Source organism: Lygodium microphyllum, chromosome 6, assembly GCF_053477565.2.
Source record: "Lygodium microphyllum isolate KBCC chromosome 6, Lygodium_microphyllum_v1.1.10, whole genome shotgun sequence".
Classification (NCBI taxonomy): domain Eukaryota; kingdom Viridiplantae; phylum Streptophyta; class Polypodiopsida; order Schizaeales; family Lygodiaceae; genus Lygodium; species Lygodium microphyllum.
Window position 1 is genome coordinate 124,448,420 of NC_141140.1, and position 16,093 is coordinate 124,464,512.

Here is a 16,093-nt window from a genome sequence, read left to right on the forward strand (position 1 = left end):
CGGATGGCTTAATCTTACGCTATCTTTATTATTGTTAGCCATCTTCTTAAGTGGCTCATCCTCTAAGCAAGATCCTTTCACGATAATTTGTATAACCACTAACTTCATTATTATATTTGACACAAAAGTAATATGTTGTTGGAAAGGAGTGATAGCATGTAGGAAGAAGAAAGAAAGGAATGCAATAATTGAAGTTGATGGAACTTTTTGAACCACCCACACTTAAAGCATCAAACAACACAAAATTTAGGACAAAGTTCCAAGTTTTCGACTTATTGTTCCCCATTGGGGTGTTACCTTAGACATACAAAACTTTGGTGTGTGTAACATTATTTTGTTCTATATGCATCCTCATTTAATCAACACCTTAATAAGGTCCAACCACTAATGATCAATTATTTGAATTGCAAAGGGTAAATTTATATAATTTAATCTACTAAGGAAACATGATAGTTCCTTAAACTTTAGATGTACCCATTTTTGTCTCATAGGGCCTCTTGTGGGCCTTAATACAACCCCCCCCCCTCTCTCTCTCTCTCTCTCTCAAAATTCCAAATTGTGTTACACCTTTCACTTTGATTTGGAGTCATGGTTGTAGATGACCCTCTAAGCTACAAAAATTTGTAAGCGTGACTAGCTCCCCTCACAATGTGGACCTCCTTCCTTTAACACCAAAACTAATAGATATGAGGTTTCATTGCTTAATTCATGACATGTAGTATGAATTTGACAATATTTAAGGGCTCAATTATGTGTATACACAAGTGTCCGAGCAAAGCATAATGCAGCACTAATATGTTTGCATTCCTTTGAATCAAATTTTATAATACAAGCCGATTTTCGACGTGCAGACATCGATGTTAAGTACATTTATAAGTTAGTGGAACAGTTGCAATAAGATCAGTGATGGTGGATTGGCACTTTTATTCATGCTTAAAATCACATGCTTGCCCTTTTAAACACAAGCCTCTTGCAAAATATCTGCAAGGGACATCCTTCTTTTTATTTGGGAATCTAGGATCAAGCACTGGCTTATCAAATTGATATTGATCAGGAGCCCTACGGTTTCCTTCCCATTTTTGAATGTGGAAGTCACTTGGGCCTTGGAATCCCCACCCAATGTTAAGACCACCAGCTGGTTTCCAGCTGCTCCCCAAAGCACTGTTGCTTTCAGGCAGCTTATTTGCGAAAGCACCACCCATTGCATTTTGATTTTGATTCCAGTCAGGCCTTCCACCTCCTCCTTGCCAAATGCTGCCTGATTGATTTGACATCATGGAGGCATTGCCATAGTCCCTTTCAGAGGAGCCAACTGCCCAACCCATCTGAGAAAAACTGTCACGGCCAGCCCTTTGGACATGAGAAGAAGCATCAAGGCTAGGCCTATGCATATGATTCATTAGATTACTGCTAGAAAACTTCCCCATCAAAGCATCTGTCAGCAAAATTGACTCGTCTTGCCTTTGGGTTGTCTTCCAAACCCGTAAATCCAGCGGGAAAAGCTTGGTCTTTTCCCACTTCCTTAGCTGCTCCATTGAGAAGGGACCCTGAATGGTTTTTGTAGGGTCTTGATAGTGCCAAATCTTCTCTTTCTCACTTGTGTTTCCAACATTAGCAATACTAGTTGTATTTCCAGTATTAGGTGGAGAAGTTGTGACTGTTGCATGAGAAGTTCCAGTTGCAATTCCAGCCTTTTGAGCTAGCAGAGAATATGGTCTTGAGCTTTCTTCATTTCTGCCTCTCCAGTTAGTTGAAGTTCCACCGACTGTGCCTGGCTTTTCTGCTTGGCTGGATGACATCCTCACATCAGCTTTAAAAGTTTCTACTCCTCTGTTTACAGGAACATCCGGCCTGTTGAGATTTGGCTGACTGTTCCAGCTCTGGTTCCTCACCGCATTACCTGAACTTTCCTGCCACCCACTACCCCAGCTTGCTTGGTGATTAGAAGCTGGCTCCACCTTACCTGGAGCCTTGCCCCAACCTTGTTTCGCTTCCGAGATTCTGTCATTTGGTGCATGTACCCAGTCACCTCCTCGTTGACCAGGATCAAAATCTTTCTGACCCCAGCCAGAAGACACTAAGGCTTTTGCATCTGGTGGATTGGGCTTTACAAATGCTTCGGATTCCTCTGTGACATTGCTTGCATTCAGGGTTCTGCTTGAAACTTCTGCAGATTCTCAAGAAAGGGAAAGACAATCAAGGTTTTTCGTTTGTGTGCATGTGTGTGTGCGTGGTTTTTTTTTTTTTGTTTGGGGGGGGGGGGGGGGGGGTTGGTTTAGTGCACCTCTAACATTTCAAGTTATTCGGGAATGCCTGCAAAGTTTCACTTCACATCCTAAATGACAACGGCCAGAGCAAAGGTTCAAAAAACAACTGTTTTGTTTGACTAAACTTGGTTCAACATTCTGACTGTTACCATCTGGGATGTCCTCATCGTTGGAGTTAAGATTCGGATCCATAGCGGAGTCTGCATTTATTTGAAAAGGAGCATCTAGATGTCGTTGCCTTTCAGCTGGGGTGCTCAACAGTTGAAGCTTCTCAACACATTCCCTAAGCGTGCTGGAACAAAATAGGTTAAAGAAAAACTATTGAACTTCACCATGGAAAGTAGCAGGTCTGCAAGAATACTTTTGCAATTGCCAAAAGTTTGAGAATGCAGTTAGTTCAGCATCTGACAGTTATTCTGGACATTCAGCCTGTTTGAAATGCGAAGTATAAAGGATATTCTCTCTTACGACCTTTTTCACTTGCTCTGTCTCGAAGGTGGCTGAGCCTCAGAAGCTCTGCCTCAAACCACTGCAGTACTAATTTACGTTAGTCTAGATTGGCATAGAAACTATAAACACGCCACTAGGGGTGCAAAATCTGCAGATGCAAACTTGAACTTTCTGAATCTCCATAAAATCAATCAGCCTAGATTGGCATAGAAACTATAAACACTCCAGTAGGGGTGCAAAATCTGCAGATGCAAGCTTGAACTTTCTGAATCTCCATAAAATCAATCAGCCTAAGTTTAAAAAGAAAAGAAAAAAAGCTTACTCTGTGGCACCACGAAAGAGGAAGTGTCAACACCAGGAGTGAAAACGATTTTGCTAGTCAAATTGGAAAATTTCAAACTTAATGATGTGGTAATGGATGCATTTCTTGGCATGGTCATGCCATTCGACAATAGTCACGAATTCTTGACTTGGTACTGATCTCTGATCCCACTCTAACAAATTGGATATGCCTCATGTTGCAAATGCACTTTCACTAACTAAACCAAATTGAGAACTGAGTTTACGGCCATCTTTTCCGAGCCTGGAACTATGTGGACAACAATCCACGTCCAAATCAGGGCTTCCATACTGTTAATATCTTCATCATAGAACTGAAAATGAAACACACAGAGTAGAGCTCTTTGAAGTTTGTTAATTACCTGTGGTCCTATTTTCTGGACACATCAAGTTTTTGTATAATTCATAAAGAAGCATTGGCTGTTCCTATATTTTGAGCTCTGACATCCAATCTACCTACATATCAGAAGCTAGTTGGTAACAGACAATGAACTAGATTCACTCAAGGAGAAGAGGGATAGCAAAGAAAAAGGACATTGTAAAGAGAAGAGCAAATAATCATGGAGAGGTCATGGATCAAAAGTGTGCTAGTCTTGCCACAAGAACAAGTGCCAAGGGATGCCTTGGCTTCAAATGCATGTGTATGCAGAATATCACAAGTTATGCCTACATCTGAAACTTGTAGAAACGAAATGAGTACAAACATTCTAGATGCAATCAATCCCCATTCACTTACATCATTGACTTTGGCCTCCCGAAGAGCCCTTGCCTTCTCTTCAAGTTCTCCCTACATGTAACATCATAGCAATGTGTAAGTGTTGAGCTTCAGCATCATGACCCCAGCAAAAAACAGCAGAAACATATTGTTCAAGATTTCTGTACTGACCACCCTCATAGGTTTTAGAAATCCATATTTGACACTTTGCCGTAATCGCTGACATTCTTCCTGTTGCAAGAAAGAGAGTTTTTTGAAAGAAGCGCAAGAGTTAAAATGAAAAGGCAGAGATATCACATTCCCAAGTGGGCCTTTTCATGCATACACAAAAACAATGTGTTCATCCAAACTTCTGTAATCCCATCACGTTTTCAGCAATGTTCGTTATAGGATAAAAGGAGTTTCAGAACAGTTTGTCAGTACATCTAAATCTAAGCTATTTATCAAAGATTCAAAGGTCCTACACATCAGACTTCGTAGAGATGGAATAAAAGATCCATGCAGACTTTGTTTGCGACAGAGTTAGAGATGTGAACACGTGTGTGCAGAGCTATATGTGCCCGATCAGGCCATATAGGTCGAAGTGGATGCTATCTTTGTTCTAACACCACTTGGTCCACCGTGACCTGTGACCATGATCATCCTCATCTGAATCCTCCTTCCTAGTCAGGTCATGTACTAAAAGAACTTGCTTGGATCCAATCAAAGCCTCTGCAAGGGTCTCCTGAGTCCCCTGATCTGTCCCAAAAACCTCCAACCCTCCTATGCATAATTTCATGGATCTAGATCCATAATATCACATATGGTTACTATGAGTTACGACCTTAATTTCCTAAGGATTGCAGCTTGGATACTTATCAAGTCAAGCATCACCAGCTGTCCTCTAAGCCCCTGTAGGCTTTGATCTAGAATCCCCCAGAAGATCTAGAGAAACAAACCACTCTCCCACTGTGCCTGTAACTTATGCAAAGAACCTCCCCTTATAAAGAAGAGACCTTGGTCAGATAGTACTTTGTGACTTTATGATTGTTGAGGAGAAAGGGATGCCTCATCTCTTCAATGGAAATAAGAGCTCCCTGAAATAAGAAAGAGGGCATTGATCTTCCAAGCTCTAATAATGGCCATGCCAACTTCATCTCCTGCAGTCAACTACAGTCATAGCTTCTTCCAAGGCATTTTAGGTTCTGTTTGATCTTTGTGAGAGACTAATCACTGTGTGCATAAGTACAACAGTTCTTGTAAGACAGTCTTACAAAGTTGCACTGTGGCATTCATGAAATTTATATTGCGGTCCACAGGAAGCTGATGCTGGTATGAGAACAAGATTCCACGCACTTCCCTGCCATACCCTGTCGCCCTGTCCTAGACATCAAGGATCCCATAACAGAGGTTGTATCCATCAAGGACCTTGATGGAGATTGGCTAAAATTGGCACTACTAGAGGCATGACGTTGGACCTACAGCAACTTCGCCTCGAGCAGAAATATTATAGATATCTACATGTACAGAAAATCACATACAAAGTAGTTAAAATGCTTCATTGACCTCTCATAGCAAGAAAAGTATTGCAACTAAACCCAAGAAATAATGCAACTAAAACCCAAGAAACTATATATATTACAAAATAACAGCTCAAATCCATAATGCAGTAGAAGCTAGGCTCTAGCGGATCTCCTTGCCTACTCCTGCCAGTATAATATTTACAATAAAATTGTCTACTCTATGGATGCCAGAGTCTCTGTAATGATTAGCAGCTCCTTACAATCTAAAAGATCCTCTGAATCAGACAGTGTTGACTTATGCTTTGTATTAATACTGCTTAATCGACCTAAAAGATAGAATTCCTGCAAGTCTCAGGATAACACAATATATCCCACAGCAAATGAAAGTTGAGGTAAACGATAAGGCTGGGGAAGCATCATGGGATATTGGGAAATTGAGAAGATATTCATAGGCCATCTAGAGCTTACTTTGGACAGAATTAATGACCTGCAATTAGGGTCCATCATGAATGTGTTCATGGTTGGAGTTCATCCACTCCCTTAAGGATAACACCAATAGAAATCATGGAACTCACTAGCAACAATACCAGTCCTCAAATGCAGCCCACATGACCATGGATACCTGAGTCCAATGGAAAAAAAGAAACAGGTGGGAATGTTCTGAGTTTAAAGTGCCCGTGCCCGGCCAATTCCCAAACCCAAGAATAGATCACTATACATTGTTGTGTCACTTAAATATGTACTCAAAAAATGAAACCCCACACCTTTCTAGCTACTAGACAAGAAATGAAGAGATCAATAGGAGTCATCATGGTGTAGAAGACAAATATACCACAGGAGATCTTGTGGTATTGCAACACATCACCACTCAAAAGGTCACCTGTATGAAGCCTCCAAATAAAGATTTCCATGATAGGGAAGTTTAGATCTCCAGAATTGAAGCAACCAATCATATGACTTAGCTTTACTAATCCTAGAAGACAAAACCTTATTTCTCAATCACCCATCGCTTATCTTGAACCATCTCTTGATAAACCTAATTGGTGCATTGTTTCCAAAGATCTCCAGAATTGAAGCAACCAATTGTACGACTTAGCTTTCCTAACCCTAGAAGACCAAACCTTATTTCTCAATCATCCATCTCTTATCTTGAACCATCTCTTGATAAATATAATTAGTAGATTGTTTCCAAAAAGCCTTGGAGTGCACAAAAGCCTAGTCCAGTGATGGGGATGAAAATTCTCTGAGGCACACAAAGGGGAATGCTGCTACAGCCGTTTCTCCAAACAGGTCCAAATCAGCTGATACAACAGAAAAACTCGATTCAAGTATGGCCATATGAGATCCCAACTTGCTCAATGAGAACCCTAGCAATGTTCACAGAAGGATGTTGTTACACACATACAGACTATAAAAGAGCAATCCACAAAGCTGAGATATGAATTTTAATGCCAGCAAAGCATCCCCACACATTTGCTTAGGCATAGTAACATGCTGTCAAGAGACCTACGACTGTTGTGAATGGTTTCCATGCTTCATTAGCATAAAGTGGATGGGCTGCACCCAGTCCTGCATTGACCTCTGTGTCCAAGGGAATCAAGGCAAGTAGAACATACTGATCATCATTGTATAGGCCACTTGGAGGCGACATGTAGTGGCCATACCTAAGATTAGTAGATAAACTTATCCAAATACATGAATACATCCAATCAAGTAGCACTCTAATAGCCACATTCACTCCAATGGAATATCACAAGTGCCTAGTGACCTCTCCATAGGAAATAATCCCACCTTGCCAACCCAAAGCATGTAGGTCAAATACCACTAATTAGAATGGACTTAAGTTCATTGATGTAGAGGCCTAAGGGCAAACCAAAAAATCTCCAAATGGCCATTGCTCTATCCATTTTTATTTTCAGCCTTGAGAAACACAAAACAATCATTAGGAAGAGATTTCCCAAGAATCATAGGTGGGCAGAGATAGACCAACAAGATCTCCATCATCCACCAACTTATTTACTAAATTTTTATTGACATTACAAAACTTCCAAATGAAGTGACAGTTGCACAGTAGAGATGCCATGTTCAGCAATGGCAATGGAGAGAGAGAGAGAGAGAGAGAGAGAGAGAGAGAGAGAGAGTGTGTGTGAGTGTGTGTGCGAGAGAGAGAGAGAGAGAGAGAGAGAGAGAGAGAGAGAGAGAGAGAGCAGTAGTAGAGAGTGAGAGTGAGAGAGATGCATGATGTGTGGGTACAATGAGTTGTGTAGCTCTTTTAGGTTTTTAGATAGATATATGTAAAGTCCAAGTGCTAAGGGTGCGTTCACACCCAAGCACATATAAAAGGCACGGTGGCTATTTATTCCCAACGACCTCCTAAAGGCAGTATGCCTTAAGGTTGAAGAAAAGAATTAGTGAAACCTAATTATGTACAAAGTTGAAATACATATACTATCCAACTCCCATAATCTATCGGCAATGAGCAAACCGTTCTACCGGAAGACCCTTCGTGAGAAGATCTGCAGGGTTATCATCTGTATGTACCTTGAGAAGCTCAATGCTCTTGTTGTCAAGTACATCCCTGAAAAAGTGATACTTCACCTGTATGTGCTTCGTAAAGGAAAGACAGGATTTCATGCTAGCATGATAGCACTTCGATTATCACAATGAAGGACATGGCTCTCAGTAATGTCAAGCTCTCCCACTAGATGTGAAAGCCATAAAGCCTCCTTGCATGCCTCAGTGGTGGCAGCCACATACTCTGCATTTGTAGTAGACAATGCAACATACTTTTGTAGCCCGAAAATCCAAGAAACTACTCCCCCTATGAAGGTGAATATATACCTTGAAGTAGACTTGCTGCAGTTAGCATGACTAACATAGTCTGCATCCGTAAAGCCAATGACAGATGCCTTTTGCTTTCCAAAGCATATACACAAATCCTTTGTGCCCTTAAGATATCTCATGATACCTTTCACTCCTTCCCAATGTTTTCTACCAGGATGTGCCATGTACCTACTAACCACTCCCACCTCAAATGCTATGTCAGGACATGTAGCAACCATACCATACATCAAGCTATACCCATAGCTAAAGCATACGGAATCTTGGCCATTTCAGCCTTTTCATCATTACATGTAAGGCTGTTCTTTGCACCGAGTTTCACATATGGAGGCAATGGTACACCAATTGCTTTCCCCCCTTCCATATTGAAATGCTGTGAAATCTTGGATACATACTCCTGTTGTGACAAATAAAGAAGACCTATCGATGTGTCTTTCAGTATACGCATGCCAAGAATGTGATTTTTCTCACCAAGATTCTGTGTCAAAAATGATGTACATGTAGGTTTTGCTTCAATGTGTCCAAAGCATGAAAATCCCTACCACCAATCAACATGTCATCCATGTACAAAATCAGCATAATAAGGCTGCCATCTACTGCCTTCTTGGTATATAAGCAGTGATCCACATGACTTCTTTTGAATCCTTGCGATTGCATGAATGTATTAAACTTATGATACCATTCATGTGGTGTCAGTTTCAGCCCATACAAACATTTGTTGAGTTTACATATCATCTTCTCCTGCCCCTTGGCCACAAAACCTTCTAGCTATTGCATATATATGTCCTCATGCAGATCACCATATAAGAAAACACTCTTTACATCCATCTGTATGAGTTCCATATCCTCACATACAACCAAGCCCAAAATGGTGCGCAAAATAGTCATCTTAACTATAGGAGAAAAGATCTCGTCAAAATCAATCCCATATTCCTGTTTGTACCCTTTTGCAACAAGTCCTCCTTTGTACTTTGGCGAAAAACCAAAAGTGACTTTCATCTCGTAAACCCATTTGCATGGTAGGACTTTCTGCTCTTTTGGTAAGCACACCAAATCCCAAGTACCATTCTTCTTTAGAGATTCCATCTCTGACAACATAGCTTTATGTCATTTCTTACTGTCTTCTCTGTCCATTGCTTCCTTGAATCACGACGATTCACCACAATCTGTCAACATGACATAATCAACAACATAATTTACACCAAGAACAAACCTGTTTGGCTGTTTAGTATTTTTGGTCAACCTACGGACCCAATCATTAGTGTTTGCGGGCTGTTCAACCTGCAAATCCGCATTAAGAGCTTGCTGTTCAAAGGGTTCAACATGTTGTCCTACCTATTCCAGTTGTTCTATTGGCACATTTTCTTGTTGAAGCTATGATATATCATGTGCAACTTCTTGTTGATCAATTTCAGCATCATTCCCTTCATTTATAGAATCATTTACAGCAGGTGTTTGCTGTTGTACAATGGGCACTCTTTGTTGTCCTATAGATATCTCTTCTCGGAACACAACCCTTTTGACTTTCTTAGTCTTTTTAGGCTGTTGATGCATGCAATCTTCCCGGAAGATAAAGTCATTGCTGTGCGTATAATTTTCCTTTTCTCGGGATCCCATAATCTATATCCCATTTCACCCTCATTACCATATCCTAGCAAAATGCATTTATAGGACTTTGGCTCCAATTTGTTGCGTTTTTCTTTGTGTATATACACAAAAGTCTCACGACCAAACACTCTCCAGTGTGCATATGAAGGTGGCTTGCCCAACCACACTTCTTGAGGGACTCTCCCTCCCAATGACTTGTTCGGTGTGGCTGATTTATCAAGTGTACGGCTGTCATAACAATCTCTACCCAAAATCCATGAGGTAATGCAACATGAATAGCATGGTACAGACCTTCTCTTGAATAGTCCTATTCATACACACTGCAACACCGTTTCTGGGCAGATTATAAGGGGCAGTGAGCTCTCTCTTCATCTCTTTGTTGTCACAAAAGGCTTAAAAGGCTTTTGACACATATTCCCCACCATTGTCAGAGCAAAGACACTTTGATGTCTTACAGGTCATATTTTCAGCAAATGCCAAGAAATGTTTAAGTTATCTAATGCCTCGTCTTTACAACAAATTGAATAAACCCATACTTTGCGTGTGGCATCATCAACAAATGTGATAAAATATTTCTTTTCCGCTAGAGACAATCTTGGCATCTCACATACATTTGAATGTACCAACTCTAAGGGTGAAGATTTTAATGATAAGAGACTTTTTATGTGATGTTTGAGCATGCTTACCAAATATGCCATGATCACAATGATCAAAATCAGTATACCTCAAATACGGTAAATAACCGAAAACGAGAAAGCACTTTCATTCCAGTTTGACTTATGTGTCCCAACCGGCTATGCCACAAAGACACACTTGGCTGCTCAGTTATGGCGACAACATGATCACACACTAGATACATGTAATGGATACAGAGTGCCACTCTTAGAGCCTTTAGTAACAATCCTAGATCCCTTACATATCTTCCATTTGTTATCCCCAAAAGTGGTGTGATAGCCTTCATCATCTAGCTGCCTTATGCTTATTAAGCTCTTCTTGAGCTGAGATACATGCCTCACATTATGCAAGGTGAATACTGAACCATACGGAAATGCCAACTACATACTGTCAATCCCTGCAATGTCATATGCTTAGTCGTGCACAAGCTTCTTAACATGCAAAAGATTGTTGCTATCACTGCTACCAGCCAAGTGACTCAAAAGTCAACAAATTTGAGCTCAATTGTCACACAAATGATCAAGGCACAAAGCCAGTACCAACCAGCAATGAAAAAAAAAGTAATTGTAGAAATTTCAGATTTGCAAATCAATTTTCAGAGTCATAAAATGTGTGCTGCAGCACACCACAAGTAATTGTAGATGTGCCACAAGCTAATACATCAATTGCATGAGAAAGCCCCAAATTTTAGCTGCAATTTCTGCTCCGAATGCATCCACGGGCACAAATTTGACTCACACAGTCAAAAGCCCCTCTTTGCTCAAATTGCATCAAACATAACTCCCGAGTAGACTCCACAATCCAAATTTGCCAAAATTCTACAAATATTGCAAAAGCCCCAAATTTGTCCGGGGTCTAATGTGCTCAATTTGCATAAAAATTGCACTACAAATACATACCAAGACCAAATTTGACACAAATTTTGCAAAAGCCCCAAATTGTGCTGGGTCCAATGTGTCAAAATTTCAGGAAATTGTACCTATTCCACTGCAATTTCCACAATCACATGAAAAGCCCCAATTTCTGAGACCCGAAGGTGTGCAAATTCCACAAATTTTACTCAGCCAAGTAAAATCTTTGGACATACATCAAAAGCCCTAATTTCTAGAAATAAATGCATGTCCAATCTCTTAGATTTGTTAAATTGTTCTTATACGCGTGTGAGAGCCACAGAATTTTAACAAAGGATAGACCTTTTGAAAAAAAAAAAGTGATTTCTTCAAGAAAAAAAAGGCATGCATTGTCACGATGCTGCGCATGACCTATGCTGACCTGGGAGCTACCGGAATGTTGCTGCTTGACTGCTGCTGTGACCTGCTTGTGCTTGACTGAGCAATCAACGACTGAAGATGACTGCAACCTGCTCCTAATCTTGACCTACCACCATGCCTGGTCAGCATGACCTACGCTGTGAACATGTAACCAATGACCTGCGACCTACGCATTGATCAGAACTGAAGGTGACAACTCAAATGGACTCTACGAAGTGGGCTCGCGATGACCTCACTCTGATACCAGTTTCAAGTGACAGGTGTGCAGTATTGATGTGATATTCAGCAATGGCAATGATATATGTGTGGGTGAGAGTGAGAGGGAGAGAGTGAGAGTGAGAGAGATGCACGATGTGTGGGTACATGAGTTGTGTACCTCTTTTAGGTTTTTAGATAGATATATGTAAAGTACAAGTGCTAAGGGTGTATTCACACCTGAGCACGTATAAAAAGCATGATGGCCCTTTATTCCCAATACCAAACTCTTAAGTTTCATTTTGTGAAAAGATGGCTACTTGATGAATACTAGTTACTAAAAGTCTAAAACAGATTACGTTACATAAGGTAGTGGTGTTACCCTATCCTACCTAGAAGCCCAACAAAGGAGGTCACATATCATGGTGGTGGGTGGCCTTTTTTTACCTTATGTTGGGCAAATAGTCCAAATAGACATCACTCATTTTCTCTCCTTTCTTCTTGGACGATGGCCACATTTGCTCTCACAAAAAACAAGATGTTTACTTTTAAAAATGTCATCCAATATACATTGCCATGACTCTTGTACTTCTCATTTGATTCATAATATAATTGCCCATTGAGAGAGAGAGAGAACAATAAGATTGATTCACAAGATTTGCAAGGCTGCCCAGAATGCCTGAGAGAGAGAGAGAGAGTGAGTTTTTGCTCATGTAGTACATTAATATACACATATTCACGAAAAAAAAGAAGAAGAAAGCAATAATACTCTCTATGACCCTACCCTGACTTTTGTACTCTTGTACTCATTACAAAAAAAAGACAACAAGAACACTCAACCACAATAATGAATGAACCTATTCAATTAAAATAAATGAATCAAATGTCCACAATGCATGTGCTAAAATGTACATAATGTCCTTAAATAGAATACCTTAGGACTAAATGTACTAACTATCCTAAGAAACTTGGCCCTGAATCTACTAGGTGCATTAACTGTCTTAATTGTCCTAAATAATAATTAACTATAGCTAGGAAGCCTAAACGAGGAGACGAAGGGCACCAATGGGTAGCCCCATGAGACTTGTCAATAGTTCCATTCCACATAATACATACCAATTACTAGCAAAGACAGTCCGTCACAACCTATATTGTTTACTACTAGACGAAATACCCTTACATTCGATAGTGCTAATAGTTGAGCTACAAAAATCAAGGCTTCTATTAACATTAAATTGTCATGTGTTAATGCCTAATTTAGCTCCTTTAAAAACAGCCTAAAAAGCTTTTATTTATGTTAAAAAGCTTTGTTTGTGCACAGTAGGAAAAATGCCCAAAAGTCCCTATAAAAGGATATCTTGTGGACATCATAATCTCTTACTCATTCTCAAATCACACTCTCAGTCACTCTCCCTCTTCATCGAGTGCTCTCCTCTTCATCTAGATGCCTATTCCTTGCATTTTAACAATGGTGAACTGCTACCACAGCAGTCAAACAGGTCTGCCCAATCAGCCCATGCTGCTGCCATCGACAAACAGGCTGCCCCCAAGGCAGTTGGAGCTGTTGTCAGCAGCTTCTGCCCCTCTTGGTGCTATTGCCACCACGATTCAGGATGATGCTGCTGCTATTGGAGCCAGTCATCTGCATTCTAGTGCAGGTGCCCACCTTATTGGAGGCCTTTCCCATTAGCAAACATCTATGTTTTGCTGCTGCTGCCCCTCGAGATCACTTCTTGATCACCATCAACTGTGGAGGATTATGTTTTGCTCCCTTCACTACTGTCCACATTCATATGGTGTCTTCTATGACTTCCCCCTTCTTAGAGGACTATGTTTCTCTCCCTTCACTACTATCCACATTCATACAGTGTCTTCTATGACTTCCCCCTTCTTAGAGGACTGCATGTTGAGCCACTTCGTCATCACTGACTTGGCTCACCCCTCAGCCCTAGTCCTAGACACATGGAGTTTTGAGACCATTGCATCATCATTGGAATTTAGATCCATTCATTCCTCCGTTCTTTGTGTTCCAAAGGGTAGAATGCCAACATGTCATATCTCTAGGGGAATTTGGAGCATTTAATCCACCATGTGAAATAAGCACTGACAAATACAAATTAAGCCTTTTTGGGGCTGTTAATGGAGTCCAAAATAGGGAACTGATGCAGTACAGTTAAATGTTAATGCATCTAATGGCTTTTTGTGCTCAACACCCTCTCTCAGGCCCAAAAGGTACTCTTCCTTCTAAGAGGGGAGAGAGACACTCTTCACCTATGTATAGCTTTAAAATGTATGGCAAGTATTAACACAATACAATCCTCTTAGTAAGCACACTTATGTGACAAGGGAGGTCACCATAGTCCATGATATGGGAAATATCTATAATCCAAGAGCTCCACACAAAGAAAACTTGTGAAGAAAAACAATAGACAAGGCTATAGCTGAGGATGCCCAAAAAACTAAACGTGGTAGAAAAGCCACTGGCTTCATATCCATGTTGCTGAGAATGCCAAGGTGCGCCTCATCCTGGGCCTTGAGAGAGAGGACACTATCCTCGTCTCTATGTGGGACAAGATACAAAGGCGCAACCACCAAACCATGGCTGAAACATCCAATGCTCCAATGGAGAAAAACCCTGTAGAATTTGAGTAATCAATAGGTGAGATGGCAGCTGAACACCCCATCCAAGGGAAGATGAAGAATGCAAAGGCTTTTTGCTAAGGGGTGTAAAGGACCACATGATGAGTAGTGATCCCCTCTAAAAATGAAGGAAGAAGACCCCCTCTAAAGCCCCCTTTGAACGAGAGAGAGAATCTAGAAACTCATGAATCACAACCTCCAGAGTGCCTGCAAAAAAGGAATGACCAGCAGAAGTGCTAAAGAAGGTATTTGAGGCTGTGATGGAATGGAGACCTAAAAACTCCTAGAGGTGCCTTTTTGAATCTAACTGGAAGAAGAATGGAGGGGAGGGGTAATTCAGATCCAATCAGAGAGTGAGGGAGGAGTATTGCGTATGACCTCCTTGATGCTCTCATCAAAGTCAATGTCTATGGAGCCATACGAGGAGTGGGAACGTGCAGCTCCTATGGAGCTATGGGTGGGCTATAACCCCATAGGAGCTGCGGGTGGGCTATACCCCTATCTCTTGATGGAACAAATAGTGGAGATGGTGGAGAATAGCCACTATCTCTTGATGGAGTTGATTGTGAAGCCGAGGGTTGTAGAAGCCTCTAAACACAAAAGTAGGTGGGGGGAGTCTTCGTAGTGTGTTGGGGTGGTCTCTAAGAGGGCTTATCGCCTTGTGAGGACATAGAGCCTCTGTTTGCCCCCAAGGGCTTCGTGCACATTGTATGCATCTTATTGCCTTGAGTAGACAGATCTAATAGCCAATATAGAAGGATCTTTATCGCCTAGAACAGTGAAATTTCATAAGGTGTGCCCAAGGGTAGACGCATATACTTTGGTGGTGTAGGGAGCACAAGTCAATGACAACAATCTTCCATGGAAGTACTTTGTACTTTGAGGTTATACTCTTTCAGCCTATTGCATTGGGTGTCGTGCTTCACTCTCCACAGTGTCTAGTGCACTCTCAGCTGGGCTTTGATCCTCTCAGCCTCTCACATATGGTATCGGAGCTAAGTTCAGCTTAGTTCAGCTTTGCTCTGGTCTCAGCCTTCAGGAGTGCTTGCGAGCTACCTTTCCAAAGGCCTACAACTCGACCTGCTCCGCCTCCACCGGTTCCTCTGCCCTTGGACCATTCCTGCCCTCCACGTTAAATTCAGGGTAAAAACACATTTTTTCAATCAAATTTTTACTTCAAATCTTATTCGCAGGAAAGGATTGTACCTCGGCAGCATATCTCTGCATTTGCAAGTGTCTGGGACACATTTCAAGCAGAAATTTTGAGAAATTTTGGGGCTTTTGTTGTAAATTCAGAGATTGGCAAATGTACTACAGTCTCAGTCTGAAATAGATTGTTTTTCACAATTTTGGGGCTTTTGCTTATATAGTGTCACTGAACATTGAATGCACCTTGGATTAGGTGCATTACAGGCAGTTTTGACAAAGTGTACCACTATTTGCTAACTGCAGCAATCTATTTGCTGTAATTTTTGGAAATTTTGAGATTTTCAGGTTGGTCCAGCTTGGACATTGCTCTTTTGCTTCTTTTGCATTAATTATCATGGCAAATTAGGGAGGGGACGTATTTACCTATGTATCCAAGGAGGA

The 16,093-nt window shown here is 41.0% G+C and overlaps 1 protein-coding gene across 2 annotated transcripts in view; it reads right to left on the reverse strand.

Moving 5' to 3' along the window:
* Window positions 1-731: 731 nt before the first annotated feature.
* LOC148035080 (zinc finger CCCH domain-containing protein 19-like) overlaps window positions 732-16,093 on the reverse strand; it is a 57,905-nt gene continuing 42,543 nt past the window's right edge. Inside the window, exons 7-11 of one of the 2 annotated variants that reach the window (XM_087680006.1) lie at window positions 3,943-4,002; window positions 3,793-3,843; window positions 2,726-2,796; window positions 2,417-2,556; window positions 732-2,128 (exon numbers count right to left, since the gene is read on the reverse strand). In XM_087680006.1, coding sequence (XP_087536132.1) covers window positions 924-2,128; window positions 2,417-2,556; window positions 2,726-2,796; window positions 3,793-3,843; window positions 3,943-4,002 — 1,527 coding nt within the window. In that variant the 3' untranslated portion in view covers window positions 732-923. Of the gene's footprint in view, window positions 2,168-2,416; window positions 2,557-2,725; window positions 2,797-3,792; window positions 3,844-3,942; window positions 4,003-16,093 lie in introns of both variants that reach the window. The other variant, XM_087680005.1, reaches the window with a different exon arrangement.